Source organism: Myxine glutinosa, chromosome 12 (assembly GCF_964187855.1).
Source record: "Myxine glutinosa chromosome 12, kmMyxGlut1.1, whole genome shotgun sequence".
NCBI classification, from domain to species: Eukaryota; Metazoa; Chordata; class Myxini; order Myxiniformes; family Myxinidae; genus Myxine; species Myxine glutinosa.
In genome coordinates, this window is record NC_136272.1 from 4,389,101 (window position 1) to 4,407,934 (window position 18,834).

At 44.8% G+C, this 18,834-nt stretch overlaps 1 protein-coding gene across 1 annotated transcript in view; it reads left to right on the forward strand.

The window, feature by feature from the left end:
- Positions 1 to 18,834, forward strand: part of LOC137437288 (gamma-aminobutyric acid type B receptor subunit 2-like) — a 915,845-nt gene that overhangs the window by 834,496 nt on the left and 62,515 nt on the right. Inside the window, exon 15 of the mRNA XM_078766430.1 lies at positions 9,500 to 9,724. Within this exon, the coding sequence (XP_078622556.1) occupies positions 9,500 to 9,724 (225 nt within the window). The remainder of the gene's footprint in view (positions 1 to 9,499; positions 9,725 to 18,834) is intronic.

Below are 18,834 nucleotides of genomic sequence, written 5' to 3' on the forward strand. Positions count from 1 at the left end.
TCAGATCCAGAAATGGTGTAAAAACCACCGTTTAGAGGCCATTTTTCCCCGCAAAGCGGGGGTTGGCCTTTTCGGGGACCGTGGTAGTTGTTGTTTTTTTGTCCCCTTTTTGAAGCAATGTTTTACGGCCGGATGCCCTTCCTGACGCCAACCCTTTTTGCCGCCTTCAACGACAAACAGGGAATTACCAGTGAACTGGTACTCAATTAGCCGACCTCGGAAGGATGACAGGCTGAGTCAACCCCCCTGGCATTAATTCGGCGATCGACCGAGATTCGAACCCAGGATCCTAAGCCGGCACCCTAGCCGCTAGCCCAACACCAGAAATGGTGTCATGAACACAATTTATTTACGCACAAGCACAAAAGCAAGACGGGCCGATTTCCGATTCCGACGGGCCGACGGGCGAGACGGGCCGATTTCCGATTCCGACGGGCCGATTTGGAGCAAGAAAAAGAACGAGACGGGAGAAAAAGGAGAGAAACGAGACGGGGAAAGCCGATTGGAGAGGCGAGTGAGGCGCGATTGGAGAGGAGTGTGAGGCGCGATTGGAGAGGAGTGTGAGGCACGATTGGAGAGGAGTGTGAGGCGTGATTGGAGAGGAGTGTGAGGCACGATTGGAGAGGAGTGATTGGAGGGGAGTGTGAGGCACGATTGGAGAGGAGTGTGAGGCACGATTGGAGAGGAGTGTGAGGCGCGATTGGAGAGGAGTGTGAGGCGCGATTGGAGAGGAGTGTGAGGCGCGATTGGAGAGGCGTGTGAAGGATTGGAGAGGAGAGGAGTGTGAGGGATTGGAGAGGTGAGGGATTGGAAAGGAGAGGGATGTGAGGGTTTGGAGAGGAGAGGAGTGCTAGGTGGAGAGAGGAGAGTGTCAGGTGGAGACAGGAGAGTGTCAGGTGGAGACAGGAGAGTGTCAGGTGGAGAGGAGTGAGGTTGAACATTGAACGTTGAACGTTGCTGTGGCAGGTTGAACCCCCTCGAGCACGTTTGGGACATGTTGGGACGACAAATTGCGAAGATGGTCCCTCCAATAGCCAATCTGGATGAATTGGAACGTGCATTACATCGGGAATGGAACAACCTGCCACAGCAACGCATACGACGGCTTACAGGGTCTATGAGGCGTAGGGCTGAGTCAGTGATCCGATCACGTGGGTCCTACACACGTTATTGACGCAAAGATCGCTAGAGGTCTTCTCAGAACAATGACTGTACGTTAGAAAACATAAACGTCATCCACACTGTCCGTGATGGACCTATAGCTCCATACTTAAATTGAGGTGAAAATATGCCTAAAATTCCCAAAAAATTTCACCTTAAATTATTCAGAATAAAATATTGAAAACGGCATGATTGTTATGTTTTTATGTGACCATAATATCACTTCTCCAGAAAATATAGCAATATCATGGGTATATTACACTGTTTTGACGACAACAAACTTGTAATGTGCGAGGTTGTAAAAAAACGGGGGGGGTGCTTAACTTAATTCTTTGTGTGTATATATATATATATATATATATATATATATATATATATATATATATATATATATATATATATATGTGTGTGTGTGTATGTGTGTGTGTGTGTGTGTGTGTGTGTGTATGTGTGTGTATGTGTGTGTGTGTGTGTGTGTGTGTGTGTGTGTGTGTGTGTGTGTGTGTGTGTGTGTGTATGTGTGTGTGTATTGTTACGGACCGCGGATAAGATATTACTGGATTTGCCGAGCGGATGGCGCCGCGGCCCGAACCGTTAACAATGACTAAGACCCGATTCTGAACGTTGGCCAAATCGTGCCACAGATGTTCAATTGGGAAAAGACAAAGACGACGCGGATGTGAAGAAGAAGAAGGAGACAAAAAGGTTTGAAATACGATTATTATTTATTACTATTTACAGGATTGAAAGAAACCAAGGAAGAACGAAGGATAACAAAATAAAGACAGAAAGAGGGACGGACCAGAAGGACACAGTGAAAACTTAGCTTACCTATGCAGTCTTACTTAACCCAGGACAGAACAAACAAAAGACAGACTCACACGAATGGGGAATGGAGGCAGGAGTGAATGGCTGGACCGGGAGGAAGGTTCAGCTCGGACCAGAGGACGGCCGGGCCGGGAGGGAGCAGCCGCCGCCCTTCCTCAACAGCAACCTGCCGTCAACGCTCAAGCTGCTGCGGTCAAAGCTGCGATGGTTCAAAGCTGCTGTGGTTCAAACTGCTGCCGTGGGGACGTCGTGTGCTTTCTCAGGACTCCTTTTTTAAATCAGTCTGGACTCTTCTGCCGTCTCTGGCGCAACTCTCTGGGGGGACTCAGAAACTCATCTCTCTCGCGCACTTCTCCCTTGGCCTCCTTCTCATCACTCCTTCTCAGCACTCCTCTCAGAGGCTTCCTTCTCACCACTCCTTCGCACTTCTCTCAGAGGCTTCCTTCTCATCACTCCTTCGCACTTCTCTCAGAGGCTTCCTTCTCATCACTCCTTCGCACTTCTCTCAGAGGCTTCCTTCTCATCACTCCTTCGCACTTGTCCCAGAGGCTTGCTTCTCATCACTCCTATCAAAGGCTTCCGCGCGCGCTTTTTATTACGCCGCGGGCGATCAAGCCGCCGGCCGCTAGAACACGCCCATCGGTGAGCTCGCCGCGGCCCTGATTGGTCGGCACGGCCCTCTGGCTCCACCCTTGATGACGATGGGCGGGCACGCCCAGGATTCGGCAGCTCCTCCCCCTTCTTCTCCGAGCCTAACTCGTGGCTAATGGAGTCGCGGTGAATGCAGTTGGCAATTGCGGCTTTATTAATTGAAAATGAAAGGGGATCTATCTATTTGAATTCGGTGCAATGGAGTGTCAATTAATGGAAAACAAATCCTTAGCCTACTACACAGAATAAGGAAATAACTGTCAACAAGGAGGAAATCTATTATTGGCTACGTGGGTGCTTATGAAATAACTACGGAACGACCTTTGACCTTTATACACAGACTGGAGGCAGGAGGGTCCAGAATAAAACAATAAAAAAAAAACACAATCCTCATTTCCACAACAGTATGTATGTGTGTGTGTGTGGGTATATATATATTGTTACTGATCGCGGTTTAGGATGTTGTTTGCCGAGCGAAGGTTCCGCGACCGAACAGTTGTTCCCCGACTCACCCGATTCACCCAGAACTTTGGCCGTATCGCACCGCAGCTGCCCAATCTGGAAAACTCTAAAACGACCGAATGCAAAGAGGAAAAGGAATAAGACGAGAAGACGGACAGAAGAGTAATGGGATTTATTATTTACACATGCAAAAAGAAAGCAGTCACGTTTATTTACAACACATAAGACGCAGGTGACACAGTGCAAATACTAGCTTATACAGACTTAATTAACCCAGGGACAGAACAAACAAAACAAACTCACGTACACAAGAAGGGTGGAAAGGCAGGAGGTGGATGGCTGGAGGGAGAGGAAGGTCCAAGGGGGTCCTGCAGCATGATCGGCGCGTTTAGCAGCCGCCGTTCCTTCGCGGCCCTGCTCAAAACCGCCGTCCAGGCCCCAAGCGGCTGTTGGGTGTTGTTGCTGCTGTGGCCGCCGCTTGCTTTGCCAGGACTCGTCTGGTCCAAACCCTCAACTCAACAACACTCTTGCACGTCTCCCTGTCCAACCACTCTTTCTCTCTTGGTCCAACCACTCTTTCTCTTTCTTGGTCCAACCACTCTTTCTCTTTCTTGGTCCACTCACTCCTCACCACCGACTCTTACCACCGACTCCTCACCACCGACTCCTCACCACCGACTTCTCAGCGCAACCAACGCAACCACTGACCACCTCCACGCTTCTTGCGCGCGCGCCTTTATAGCGCCTCTGGCGATCAAGCCGCCGGCCTTTTGGACATGCCCATCGGTGTGCTCACCTCGGCCCTGGTTGGTCACGCGACCCTCTGGCTCCGCCCTTGATGACGACGGGCGGGCACGCCCCTCTTCCCCGACCCGAGCACATGTTCAATGGTGGTTTTGGAGGGGATGTAATTGGCAATCGTGGCTTGGCAATGACGAAAGGGGATGTGAAAGGAAATGGAGATTTTGGGGATGGGAATGAAAGGGGATCTATTCTCTTTCACTGGTGCAATGGAGTACTTCCATTAATGGGAGACACAGCCTTACCCTAAAACACAGAATAAGATATAACTATCGAACAGGGGTATTCTATTATTGGCTGACATGTATGCTTGTGGACTAATTATGGGATGCCCTTTCACCTTTACACAGCTCCGGAGGCAGGGGGCGCAGAATAAACAATAATAATAATAATAAAGCACACAATCAAAAAAAATACAGTCCTCATATCCGCAACAATATGTTTGTGTGCGTGTGTGTGTATATATATGTGTGTGTGTGTGTGTGTGTGTGTGTGTGTGTAAGTGTGTGTAAGTGTGTGTGTATATATGTGTGTGTGTGTGTGCATAATTGTCATCGTAGGCCATTTTGTGTCCATAATTATCCCGACACACTTTGAAAAAATGAGAGGATATTGTAATTGGCTCCATCTGTCTGTCTGTCTGTCTGTGCGTTTGCTTGTCTGCCTGTCTGTCTGTTTGTCTGTCTGTCAGTTTGTCTGTCTGTTTGTCTGTCTGTTTGTCTCGCTATCTCCTAAACGGTTGTGCAGAAATTCACCAAACATGGTCGTTATGATCACCACTTGGCACGAAGTTGCGACAGCAGTATCATCTCTTGCACTGCCCTGCCAGGCAGGTTCAAAAGGCCAAATACCGAAAAAATGTAATACGGGCGCATTTTAAATAACATTTTAAATAAAACTTGCACATGCAAAATCAACATTGGTGGACACATGGAATATGTAACGATTTCTTGGATATGACCGCCGAGTTCATGCCCCAGGGGTGGGGAGTTAGAGTCACAGGGGTCAAAACAGAAAACATATCAAACTCAAAATTTCATATTGGATCATTCCAGGTGTAACCTTTTGCCATCTTTCAAGTTTGCTTTAGGTGGGAAGCCTGAGGATTTGCGATGGCGCGCCATCGACTTCGCTCGAGTTATTTATATAACCCTTTTGCCATAATAAATTGTTTCCTTTTTATCACTTTTCTTCCTTCAGTCTGCCCTTTTATACATTTTATCTTCATGATATCAATCCATCCCCCTCCCCATCCCACCATCCTCCCCCTCACACCTTTCCAGGTATATAACTAAATCTGTCATTCACTCAAGTTTATCTTCATCAAGTATCTGCAGACAATTTCATTTTCCCCATAGGCCTGATGTTCCTTGTCGGTGATGTTATCCAACCATCAGAATCCATACTGTGGCTCCCAGTAAACCCCAGTGGGCCTTCACATCTCTCCTGCGTTCGTATCTTCCTTCCATTTCCATACTTTCCCATCGTCGTTATTGCTACACATGTAGTCGCTGCCTTTTTTTCATCTGCACACAATCGATTCCAATCTGAATGTGGCCTCGCTTTCCATATTTTACGTTCTTATCTTCCTCGCCCGTCATTTTGTATGATTCGCCAAGCGGACATTTCCAGATCTCTTTCAAACTACCAAGGCCTCTGCTGCATTTGTCATACTAACGAAGGTACCCTCCCTACGGGCGGGGCTTCAATTGGGAGGCCCAAATGAAAAGGCAAAATATCAGAAATTGAAGGCTTTTTATTTTATTTTAAACGATTTATATAAACATCCGTTAAATCATATCACACGCAAATCATCAAAATCTAAACAGCATTTGTAGAATTTCAATAAAAGCCACATCACTGTTCATATCGGTAAATATTATTAATAATAATAATAATAATGCATTTATTTTATATAGCGCTTTTCAGGAAGCCCAAAGACGCTTTGACAGAGTGCAAAACATAATGCATAGCAAAACATAAAAACAATTGCAAAAAAAGAAGAATCAATAGGGAAATATTCAAAGCACAAAGGAGGGAGAAGGAGAGGAGATAGTCAGGGGTTAGATGCTGTGGGTTAAATGTTGAATGCAGTGTTGAACAGGTGGGTCTTGAGTGATGTTTTGAATGTGGTGAGTGAGGAGGAGTCTCTGATGGTGTGAGGTAGCGAGTTCCAGAGGGTGGGAGCAGCGATGGAGAAGGCCCTGTCCCCCCAGGATCTAAATTTGGTCCGGATGGGGGGGGTCAGGAGGTTGGTACCAGCAGAGCGGAGGTTGCGGGTGGGAGTGTGTCTGGAGAGGAGGTCAGCCAGGTAGGATGGGGCCAGGTTATGGAGGGCTTTGTAGGTCAAGAGGAGGATTTTGTACTGGATTCTCTGGGAGATGGGGAGCCAGTGAAGCTTGTAAAGGACGGGGGTGATGTGGTCACGGGTCCGGGAATGGGTGAGTAGACGGGCAGCGGAGTTCTGAATGTATTGGAGTTTATTGGTGATTGTTGAGGGTGAACCATAAAGGAGGCTATTGCAGTAGTCCAGACGGGAAGTGATGAAGGCGTGGATGAGGGTTTCTGCAGCCACGGAGGAGAGGGATGGACGGAGACGGGCGATGTTTTTCAGGTGAAAGAAGGCTGTCTTTGTGATCTGTTTAGTGTATTTGTCGAAGGAGAGGGTTTGGTCAAAGATGATGCCAAGATTCCGGATGTGAGGGGAGGTGGATACTGGGAAACCGTCGATGTTGAGGGCAAAGTTATGGGTGGACTTGGTGAGCGTTTTTGGGCCAATGATGATTATTTCAGATTTATCACAGTTAAGTTTGAGGAAGTTGATTTGAAGCCAGGATTTTATTTCAGTGATGCAGTTTGTCAGGATAGAGTGGGTGGCGGTGGAGATGGACTTGGTGGAGATGAAAAGCTGGATGTCATCGGCGAAGCAGTGGAATTGGAGACCATGACGGCGGATTAAGTGACCGAGGGGGGACAGGTAAAGGATGAAGAGGAGGGGGCCAAGAACTGAACCTTGGGGGACACCTTGGGGGAGGGGAGCAGTGGGGGATTTGCAGTTATTGATGGAGATGAACTGACGTCTGTCAGAGAGGTATGATTTAATCCAAGAGAGGGCAGTGCCGGTAATGTTAAAGGTGGTTTCAAGTCGGGTGAGGAGGATGGTGTGATCGATGGTGTCAAAGGCGGCGATGAGGTCGAGGAGGATGAGAATGTTGAGGTTGCCAGCGTCAGAGGAGAGGAGAAGGTCGTTGGTGATTTTGAGGAGAGCAGTTTCAGTACTGTGGTTGGAGCGGAATCCGGATTGGAATGTTTCATACAGGTTATTGGCAGAGAGGTGATGTTTGAGTTGAGTGGCTACAGCGCGTTCCAAAACCTTTGACAGAAAGGGTAGGTTGGAGATGGGTCTGAAGTTATTTAGGGTGTCAGGGTTTAGTCCTGACATTATTCCATCGTGTTTGGAAAAACTGGAAAATTGGAAAAATTGGAAAATTGGGCAAAAATTTGGAAAAACAATAAAGCCTATTTTACTCCAGGGGGTCCCAGGATAACCCACCCAACATTTTGTTGCGATTGGTTCAGCCGTTTTTGCGGTACCTGGGAACAGACGGACGGACAGACATTTGGTGAATTATCGTAAGATTCACATCCACCATGAATGCCATGTACATATTTCCAAATTAATCTAACTCTTATTTTGTAACGGGTCTTTGTCTATCATTTCCCCTGACCGATTCCCACCGTCTTTGCTCACTTTTGGATAAAATAAAACTTTAATAATACAGCATGGCGAGCAAGACATTGCTAATTTACAACCACGTGTCTACACTAATTTTGAAGTCCGACATCTTCTATATATCCTTTATAAATCATTTTATGTTGTCTATCCTGGGATTGAATCCCGACCGAGTTGAATCCGATTGAATCCTGCGATTGAAGCCACTAAAAAGGGAAATGTTCACCATCCCGAATACATGGACCGAGGAGGATGTTCATATACAGGGGATGGCATTGCTACCCTATGTTTTCTTCCAGGGCCTATTGCCCCACTTTCCTCGATTTATATTCCGTTTTATTTCTGAAGTACACTACCATCGAATCCCTTCCCAATTTAATTTTTTACAACGTTTTGTTTGGCCTACTTTGTGAAAAGGCCCAAGGGACATTTTGCATCGACATTACACATCGACATGCCCGTTTTACATCCGTCCGCATAAAAGGATGGCATGGTATTTGATGCAGTCATATTAAAGTCGTAAATTGGAACTTTGTCAGGAAAAGTTACACTTTCAGCACTTTTTCATGCATTTCAAATGCTATTTATCAGAAAGGACCAGATTTCAATTGGATTGAGTTTAATTACAATTTTGGATTTTTTTTATCATCTGCGTATCTACAAAGAGCGAGGATCAAGCTTAAGATTGAAGAAAATCCCTGTTTTTATCAACTATTTAGCTTTCAGCACATAAAACTTGCATATTGTATGGAACACATGAGGTGGGCCTTTGAAAGGTGGGATGATGCACATTCACCATGCACTGTTTTCAAAATGGCTGAAATCAACAAGAATCTTTGGTGTCACACCATGGTACACATGTATGTCCCCATATCAGCAACTTGTTCGTGTAAAAACCTTTGGGTTCAATGTCAAAGATGAAACATTTACTGTAAACGAGGTTCAGAGCACCTTGTATCATCGTAAATCTGATTGGTTTAGTTACCTCGACCACTGAAGGTGAACCTGGACAGAGGTTTTTAAAATGTTTTCACCCACGTCTCTGTCTGTTTGTCCGTCTGTGAGCATATCTCAAAACGGTATGTGTGGATTCGGACGAAACTTGATGGACAGGTTGGGTATATGACAAACACGAATCGATTTTGGTGAGATTCGGATCCAGATCTGGATATGATAATTTTTAGAGATTCTTCACAATGCAGAACCATGACCAAAAGCGATATTTTATAAGGTTGCGGATGGATTATGATAAAACGAGGTGGATGTGTTGGTTAGGCAGCAAGATCAAGCCGATTAGATTTTGGTTCAGGTCCGAATCCAGATCCGGCCTATCAGTGGGATCCAAAACATAAACTGTTCAGCCTGGTGGAGGTATGCGCTCTACCGAGTGCTGTATTGTTGTATTCTCATGTATGTTCTCTACCGAGTGCTGTATTGTTGTATTCTCATGTATGTTCGCTCCCGAGTGCTGTGTTAGTTGTCCATATAAAATGTGTATTTGTTAACATCACCAAAAGTGATCACACTACACAAGTTTGAGGCAGTTTTGGGTATCCTTTTGATGCACATATTTTGCAATAAACATTTAACATCTCTCTGACAATGTACAATCTCCATGGTTATCAGCCAATGTACAATCTCCATGGTTATCAGACAATGTACAATGTCCATGATTTATCAGACATTGTGCAATGTCCATGGTTATGTTTAATTCCTGAGGTTTTACCTGATGCTTTGGTGATTTCTAAGTTTCATGAGTGGTTTAGGCCTTTTGAGTTTTGTTGTGACATTTCAGCCATTTGGTGAGATGATACTTGACTCCATCGTCGACCGAATGTTGAGACCTGCTGTCTTGCTCCCTAGGTGTTTGGTTGTTTCTTGGCCTGGGAGACCCGCAGTGTGTCCATCCCAGCTCTGAACGACAGCAAGTACATCGGAATGAGTGTGTACAATGTGGGTATCATGTGCATCATCGGTGCTGCTGTGTCCTTCCTAACGCGAGACCAGCCCAACGTCCAGTTCTGCATCATTGCCTTGGTTATCATCTTCTGCAGTACGATCACTCTGTGCCTGGTCTTCGTACCCAAGGCAGGTGCACAGGGGAAGGGGAGAGGGAAGGGTAGAGGGAACGGTGTCGACATATAGATATATATGTCTACACCAATTTTCCAATTTTTTTTTACCTTTTGTTGCCTTATGGACTGGAATTAAAATGTATTAAATCAGACTTTTTCCACCTTTAGTTCACATTGTAACCCACAACTTCCAAGTGAAAAACAAATTCTACAAATTTCAAAAAAATAATTAAAAATATAAAACGAGAATATCTAGAAGTGTCCATCCCCCTTATAATATCAATTGTAAGTTAGCTCAGGTGTGACCAATCCCCTTCAAAATCACACACCAAGTTAATTGGCATCCACCTGTGTTAAATTGTACTGATTCTGATTATTAGCCCCTGTTGGACTTCGTCCGAAATGGGGGCTTATGGATTTAGTCTCGTCCGTCCGTGCGTCCGCAACCATATTTCGGAGATGTACAGACCAATTTTATTCAAGCTTGGCACAAGCACAGTACATGATGGCATACACGTGCACCTCGCTTTATTTTGCGATGTGATCAAAGATGGTCGACTGGAAGACTGGCGGCCATTTTAGTTGTAAAAATACCCAATATCGACCCTGTCCGCAACCATTTCTCGGACTTGCATTTACCAATCTTGTTCAAATTTGGCACAATGACAGCAAATGATGGGTTACATATGCACACCGTTTTTTTTTTTTTAGATCAGATCCAACATGGTCGACTGGTGGCCATTGTGTTACTTAAATGTGTCCCAATCCATTTCTCAGACATGCATGGACCGATTTTCTTCAAACTTGGCACAAAGACGATACATGAGTAAACATATGCAGAAGATTTTGTTTTGTTATCCGACAAAAGATGGCCGACTGATGGCCTTTAACTACATACAGCAAAATTACTAAAACTACAGCGGGGCTATGACATTTTATGTCTTTTCCTTCTCTTTCAGAATAAAATCAGCTGTTCCTGTAGGTTTCCTCTGCTGGGTAGTGCATTTCACAGGAAAGACTCAACGATGAGCACCAAGGACCTTTCAAAAGACCTCCGGGATAAAGTTGTGGAAAGGCACAGATCAGGGGATGGGTATAAAATATTTCAAAGGCCTTGAACATCACTTGGAGCACAGTCAAGAGAATCATTAAGAAGCAGAAAGCGTATGGTACCACCAAGATTCATCCTAGATCAGGCCGTCCCTCCAAACTGGATGACCAAGCAAGGAGGAGACTGATCAGAGAGGCCATCAAGAGGCAAATGGCAACTTTGAAAGAGCTACAGGCCTTTGTGGTGAAGACTGCTCACTGTGTGCATGTGACAACAATATCCCAAGCACTCCATAAGTTTGGTCTGTACGGTAGGGTAGCAAGAAGGAAGCCATTACTCAAAAAAGCCCACCTTGAGTCCCGTTTGATTGAGATATGCAAAAAAAACATCCGGACATCCTGAAGCCATCTGGCGAAAAGTTTTGTGGTTTGACGAAACCAAGATGGAACTTTTAGGCCTAAATTCAAAACGTTATGTTTGGCGAAAACCCAACACAGGACATCACCCAAACAACACCATCCCTACCGTGAAGCATGGTGGTGGCAGCATCATGTTATGGGGATGTTTCTCATCAGCAGGGACTGGGGCACTCGTCGGGATAGAAAGAAAAATGGATGGAGCAAAATACAGAAAAATCAGAGAGGAAAACCTGCTTCCCTCTGCAGGAAAGCAGAAAATTGGGACGGAAGTTCACCTTTCAGCATGACAACGACCTGAAGCACACAACCAAAGCTACACTGGAGTGGCTAAGGAACAAAAAGATAAATGTCCTTGAGTGGCCCGGTCAGAGCCCCGACCTAAATCCAATCGAATATCTGTGGCAGGACTTGAAGATTGCTGTCCATCGACGTTCACCACACAACTTGACTGATCTTGAACAGTTTTGTACAGAAGAATGGGAAAATATTGCCCAATCAAGGTGTGCAAAGTTGATAGAGACCTATCCCCCAGTTCTCTCTGTGCTCTGTCCCCCAAATATTCCTACAGGTCGCACAAGATCTGCCAGCAACCCTCTGATGGTTAAACTGCCAAAATCTAGGGTCTCCGCTCACCTTCACTCTTTCATTCCCCTTTTCTCCCGCCACTGGAACAAACTCCCCCACTCCCTTCAATCCCACTCCTCCTTCCACGTCTTTAAACAGCAGTTTACCACCATCTCTTATCTTCCCCCATCCAAAACCTTCATATTTTCTACCCCCGCTAATTCACCCCAGATCCACTTTTTTTGAAATTTCAACTTCTTTCCTGGAAGTCCTTGTAGTGTCCATATGTTTTATACCTCTCTCACCTCCCCCAAGCCCTCTCCCTCCCACAGATCTCTTGATGCCCCTGCTCTCAAATGTTGTGTTTGTGTCCTTCCCCCTCTCTCCCCATCTTGTCTACCGCTCCCCTTATTATATGTTTTATGTGTCGGTTTGACTTTTTGTGTGATTAATTTTAGCTCTTTCACAAGCCTCGATCTTGTATACAAAAAAAAATAATACCCCAACAGACTGACAGATGTAATTGCTGTCAAAGGTGCTTCCACCATGTATTAAATCAGGGGGTGGGAGAGGGGGTGGACACTTATCCAACGAAGATATTCTAGTCTTATATTTTTAATTAATATTCTGAAATTTGTTTTTAACTTGGAAGTTGTGGGTTTTGATGTGTAAATAAAGGTGGGAAAAGTCTGATTTAATGCAATGTAATTTTTTAAAGGGATATTGCCAAAGCCTACAGGCCTACAGGGACACAAAGCCTACAGGGCCACTCGAGGTGGGGGCTACACAAAGATTACAAAAGCAGAACAACCAGCCCCTTGGATTGAAACAAGAGAAATACAGAAAAGTCTCTTCACAGAACAAAAAGGGCTGGGAGGGGTAAACTAGTCTGCTTCGAGACAACCGTGCCTCTATCCCCTTTTCCAGGCTATAAGGCAACAAAAGGTGAAAAATTTGAAAGGGGATGTAGACTTTATAAATAGGCACTGTGTGTGCGTGTGTGTGTGTGTGTGTGTGTGTTTGTGTGTGTGTGTGTGTGTGTGTGTGTGTGTGTGTTTATATATATGTATGTATATACCATACAGTATGTATGTTTGTAATATATATATATATATTTAATGCAAAGTTGGCAGAGACCGTCCCTCAGGAACAGCAGGTATATATGTATGTATGTATGTATGTATGTATGTATGTATGTATGTATGTATATATATATATATATATATATATATATATGTATATGTATATGTATATATATGTATATATACGGTCGGACCCCGCCGTTATTCGTGGTTGATAAAATGCGACATGTTTCTTTATTCGCGGAAAAATGTCCCGCACATTCGCGTTATTTTTTTTCTTTTCGTGGCTGTGTTCCGCAAAATCATGGTGTCCCCCCCCCCACCCTATTCACGGCCATGTTTTGCGAATTCACAGTTTTTCAAGGGCGCAAAAAAAAAATTCACGGACCGCTAGCTTGACAGATTTATAAAACCCATATTTTACCGGCCATGCAAAAAGCAGCTGGACATAAGCAAAGAAAACTTTTCTATGAGCCGCGAGCATCACCTGCTGTGTGATATGTGTTTTCATGGCTTTTGCGGCCGCGAATTTTAGCTGGACTATAATCAAGAGCTTCGCGGGATATCCCAACAGATGTCTAAACAAGTCAACTCCACAAATTATAGAATGCAAATGCTTCATTAAATCGATTTCAGTTTGCAATTTACGGTAAAGCATCATCAGAGATGTTACACAATGAAAACGCTCCAGTGGATGTTCCTCAGCTACGAAAACAAGTCAACCCCGCAACTTATAGATTGCAAACGCTTCATTAAATCTGTTATTCAAACTAGCAGATAGGCTCAATACCCACAATGCTCGCAATCCTTCATGTACAGACTGTTCCCTTGATCTCAATCATTGTTCTCATCCCGTTGCTTTGACCTGTGTTTTTGACTCTTGCTCTGCTCATCGTTCAATAATGGCTCCCAAGCGCAAGAGCAGTGCCGGACATGCGTCGACTACCAAGAGGCAGAAGAAAGTGATGAGCCTTAGCCAGAAAGTGGAGCTGCTCGACCGGCTTTCGAGAGGAGAGTGTGCAGCCTCTGTAGGCAGGCATTATGGCGTCAATGAATCCACTGTTCGCTACATACGGAAGAACGAGAAGGCCATTTGTGACTATTTCAGTGAGCGCTGTATCGAGTACAAAGGTGGTCACACATATCCGGAATGTCCACATAGAAAGGATGGAGAAGGCTCTCAGCATATGGATCAAAGACAACACGCAGAATAATATGCCTTTGAGTGGACCTATCATTCGCGAAAAGGACAAACGAATGTACGATCATCTGTCTGGTGCTGGCACGAGTGATGCGCCGAGCGAAGATGGTACAAGCAGCACAACTTCATTCACTGCAAGCAGGGGATGGTTCCATCATTTCAAGGAGCGGTATGGTCTCAAAAATCTGAAGCTCTCAGGGGAGCGTGCCTCCGTGGGCCACAATGTGGCAAAAGCGTTCCCTGCTCAACTCGCGAGGCTGATCGAAGAGAAGGGATACCTCCCAGAGCAGCTGTTCAACGCTGATGAGACTTGCCTCTTCTGGAAAAAGGTTCCCACAAGAACTTTCATCTCGAAATGCAAGGAGACAGCATCAGGATTCAAGGCTGCCAAGGACCGGGTATCTCTTACTGGGACCGGGTAGAGTTTCCATTAAAGTTTCCTTCACCCAGGGCTCACCGTCGGGCAGTGTTGGAAGGATTTCAACATTGCCCACTGCATCGGCACCATCAAGGAGTCGCTGGATGAGGTGAGAGCCTCCACCATCAACACGCGCTGGCACAACCTGTGGCTACAGGCAGTCAGAAACTTTACTGGCTTTCCCGATAATACTGAGCAGAGGCATGTGATTGTCAGGATGGCACGGCAGTTGGGAGGGGAAGGATTTTATGTCATGCAGCCTGAGGAGTTCCTGGGTGAGTTGCTTCATGGCATGCCGGCACTTGTCGACAAGTTGGAAGATGCTAACCCAGTCATGGAGAGGTACCTCAAGTTCAAGAGGGGCTTGGATGATTTGCTTCTCTCCTACAAAGAGCTGCATCGGAACCTGCAGCAATCTGCCGGGCAGCTCTCTATTACCCGTTTCTTTCACCCTGCATCCTCTCCTCCCTCCACCTCAACACCACCAGCATCCTCTCCTGTCGCCCTCTCAGTGTCCTCACCAGCGGCCTCACCAACATCCTCAACTGCTCCCTCTCCTGCCTCTCCCCCGGTGCACGGCGTTGCAGGACTATCATTTGGGTCATCGTCAGAGTTCGAGGAATTCATGGGATTTTAATTAATCACCACCATCATGATCACCATCATCATCATCATCATTTGTGTGTTTGTAAAATAAAAATTTTAAACGGTACATGATGGTGTTGTGTTTTTTTTAACTTTCACGGTACGGTATGGTTAAGCACTTTTAATAAACTGTAAGCGCATTCCTTCAATAAATTGGAAATGGTACTGTACCTGGTGTTATCGTTTTTGTTTTTGTAAGCATTTTTTGTGAAACTGTAATCATGTGCATTTGTGGTCGAAAACATTTTCAACTTTAAAAAATTTCCTCTATGAATCAGGAACCACCGGGAACCTATAACGTATCCCCCTTTTCTCCATTGAAACAATGCCGCGGCATGCATTCACGGGATTTACATTGACCTTCATGGATTTTCATCGACCTTCGCGGGATTTACATCGACCTTCATGGATTTCATGGACCTTCGCGGGATTTTCATCGACATTTGCGGGTTTTGTCTTGCCATTCTCGGGATTTGCATCACCATTCGCGGATTTTTGCCTCGCCGTTTGCAGTTTGGTCCTCTCTATTCGCGGATTTTTGCCACTCGGGAACCTATCCCCCCTTTTTCCATTCAAATAACGCCCCGCTATTCGCGGATTTTCTAGGAATGAATCCCCCGTGAATAGCGGGGTCCGACTGTATGTATATACACATCTTTTTAGGGCATGGGGGGGTTGACATCTCTGGAGGGGGAGGGGGGCGGTGAGAAGGGAAAGAGAACAAGTTTAGCATGCGAAGAGTGCTTTAACCTTACCATTTCCCATGTATAAAAGGTAGTTGTAATACCCTCTGCCACCACCAACAGGTGGCACTACACTATACATTTGCATGGAGAAGTCGCTGCATGATGTACGACACTGCAGGCCCCAACGCGTGCAGGTGGAGGTGCGGGGTGCTGCCTTCGTCCGTCGGTATATGTACTTTTTTTTTTTAAAGGAAGGAAATGCATAAGATGGACTCAATCTCAGGAGGGAGCAGGGATGTTCCATCTAGCTCAAGCAAGCACTTCAACAATACTCCAACAATAGCATCCCACAATGTCAAAATTAGACAACTTAGCACTTTTTTAATAGTCAGAACTGCTGCTGACATCAATTCCGCAATTAAAATTTTGAAATTCAGTTCAGGTGAAGAGATTCTCGAGCTTCACGAAAATTAAATAAAGGCACAAACACTGGCGTTTATAAGCATTGTGATGTATACAGGAATACAGCAATTTGTAGGTATGAAAATCAGCAAAATCAGATCAGGGGAGAGGAGACCAAGCATTCTTGATGATTTGCAAATTTCTGACATTACTACATTATATTGTGAAGCCAGAGTTGGCTGATACATTCTAATACATTCAGAATTTTCTAACATCGGCAGAATATATCGTTTTTATTTTACACATTGGTGAAAAAGATGCCATCGCAAATTTCCCTGAAGACATCGATCGTCAATAACAAATCATAGACTGGTATTACTTGCTACACCAGACCAAGCAGACCATCTCCTTCCTGAACTTATTACCCAGCTGGGTTATCAATTAACAGTCTGACGGAAACATGGTAATTCTCTCGAAACAAGGTCAGCTTCCAGAAGCTGAAAATCCAATCTGTCATATACATCTGAATCTTAAACATTTTGAATGCCAGTCCAGTGTTGTGACCATTCTGACGTCACTGTACATGCTACAAGTTGGGTCACCTGACAGATCAAGATCGGGTTATTTAGACTTTAGTAAACCATCAAGAAGATTGAGGTTTAAAGGTGTAGCTAAAATAACCCCAGAGTGCACCATGGCAATGATGGGCCAAATGGCCTCGTTTCCTTCCTTTAGGTAGTACAGCATCGTGCGACAACTACTTACACCCATTGTAGGTAGTCCTGTGGAAACTTTGGACCATTTATATATAAATTTCCATTCTGCATCAGAATATAAATAATTAAATGCAATTGGTTCGAATTATATCTTCTGGGTTTACGTAGATTACATGAACCACATTTTTGTGCAATCTACAGGTCCAAATGTCATTAAATACTGGCACTACCGGCGATCAATTTCCATGCAGGTGTATAGATTTCCCTGGCTGTAAACAACAAGGTGACCATTTGTAGTCAGCACAGGAATGAAACCCAGACTAGACAACTCGGTGCTTGAGATGTCCCGCTTACCTGGACCATCCCTGAATTGTTCCAGAGAAACTGACAAACTTCCATTCCAATAATTTGTTGCTCAAGATGGAAAATTCTCAACATTGGACAGACACCTTGTTGAGATGAAGAGGATTATGGTAAATGGTTTGAACCAAATCACTGCTGTTCACTTCTGCAGCGAAGTATCTGACTGTCAGTGAGTGGGCCGGTCGGTAGGGTAGTCGCTCATCACAGGGTACTCCACCAACCAACCAACCACTGGTTCTTTTCAAGAGCTATAAGGAATGGAGCCATTCATGGGGGGCAGGGGTCGGGAGGGGGGGCAGCACCACGTCACGTGACATACATTGCGGTATGGTCGTCCTTCACGCCAAGTTTCTGCATTACCAGATATCCGATCCCAGATTTGTACCAAAGATCAGATGACATACAATAGGTGAATTTTTTTCGGAAGTTAATGAACAACATTTAATCTTCAAAATACATGATGACGTGTTTAGAATTACCATTAAATTCCATGCTTGGATTTCATTTCCTTCCTGCTGGCGATTCCTGCTCGTCTCACCCTTCAAAACAATATCCCATATAATATGGAAAATAATAATAATGTGTTTAATGAGAGTTAGAAGACATGTTTCAAAAGTTTGAGAATTGAACGACCGGATAATGAGGTTATTCAATCACCGGAATTCCATGAATTGGGATCAATAAGTGCAGAGGACGTGCAGTCTTTCATGGAAAACGCTGTTTACCCGAATTAAGTGGGTTCTTCAATTTATACCAAATTGGTACAACACGTCATCCATGAAATTGACTCACATGAGAGTACGAGAAGGGGTACGTGGTATTGGATGTATCTCGTGTTTTGTTCCCTTTGGATCACCGAGGAATCATATTCTAACACGAGACCATTGATTACCATTATCTTTGGCTTATTGTCTGCCGAATGGCTTTGTGGATGTTTCCGTACAAATTGAGCTTGATTTCTATAATCTCCCAACTTATTGGTGGAAAATAAAATTGCCTTTTCTCGGACTGGATACCGAGTTTGAACCCAAAGATGCCAAGTTTGCATCAACCTTTTCCCATTCATTTGTGCATAGTGTGTGCGGAATAGGCCAATGTGTGCAGGTGTCCCATTCATTTGTACATAGTGTGTGCGGAATAGGCCATTGTGTGCAGGTGTCCCATTCATTTGTACATAGTGTGTGTGGAATAGGCCATTGTGTGCAGGTGTCCCATTCATTTGTACATAGTGTGTGCGGAATAGGCCATTGTGTGCAGGTGTCGCATTCATTTGTACATAGTGTGCGTGGAATAGGCCATTCTGTGCAGGTGTCCCATTCATTTGTACACAGTGTGTGTGGAATAGGCCATTGTGTGCAGGTGTCCCATTCATTTGTACTTAGTGTGTGCAGAGTAGGCCATTGTGTGCAGGTGTCACATTCATTTGTGCATAGTGCATGTGGAATAGGCCATTGTGTGCACGTGTCGCATTCATTTGTACATAGTGTGTGCGGAATAGGCCATTGTGTGCAGGTGTCCCATTCCTTTGTACATAGTGTGTGCGGAATTGGCCATTGTGTGCAGGTGTCACATTCAT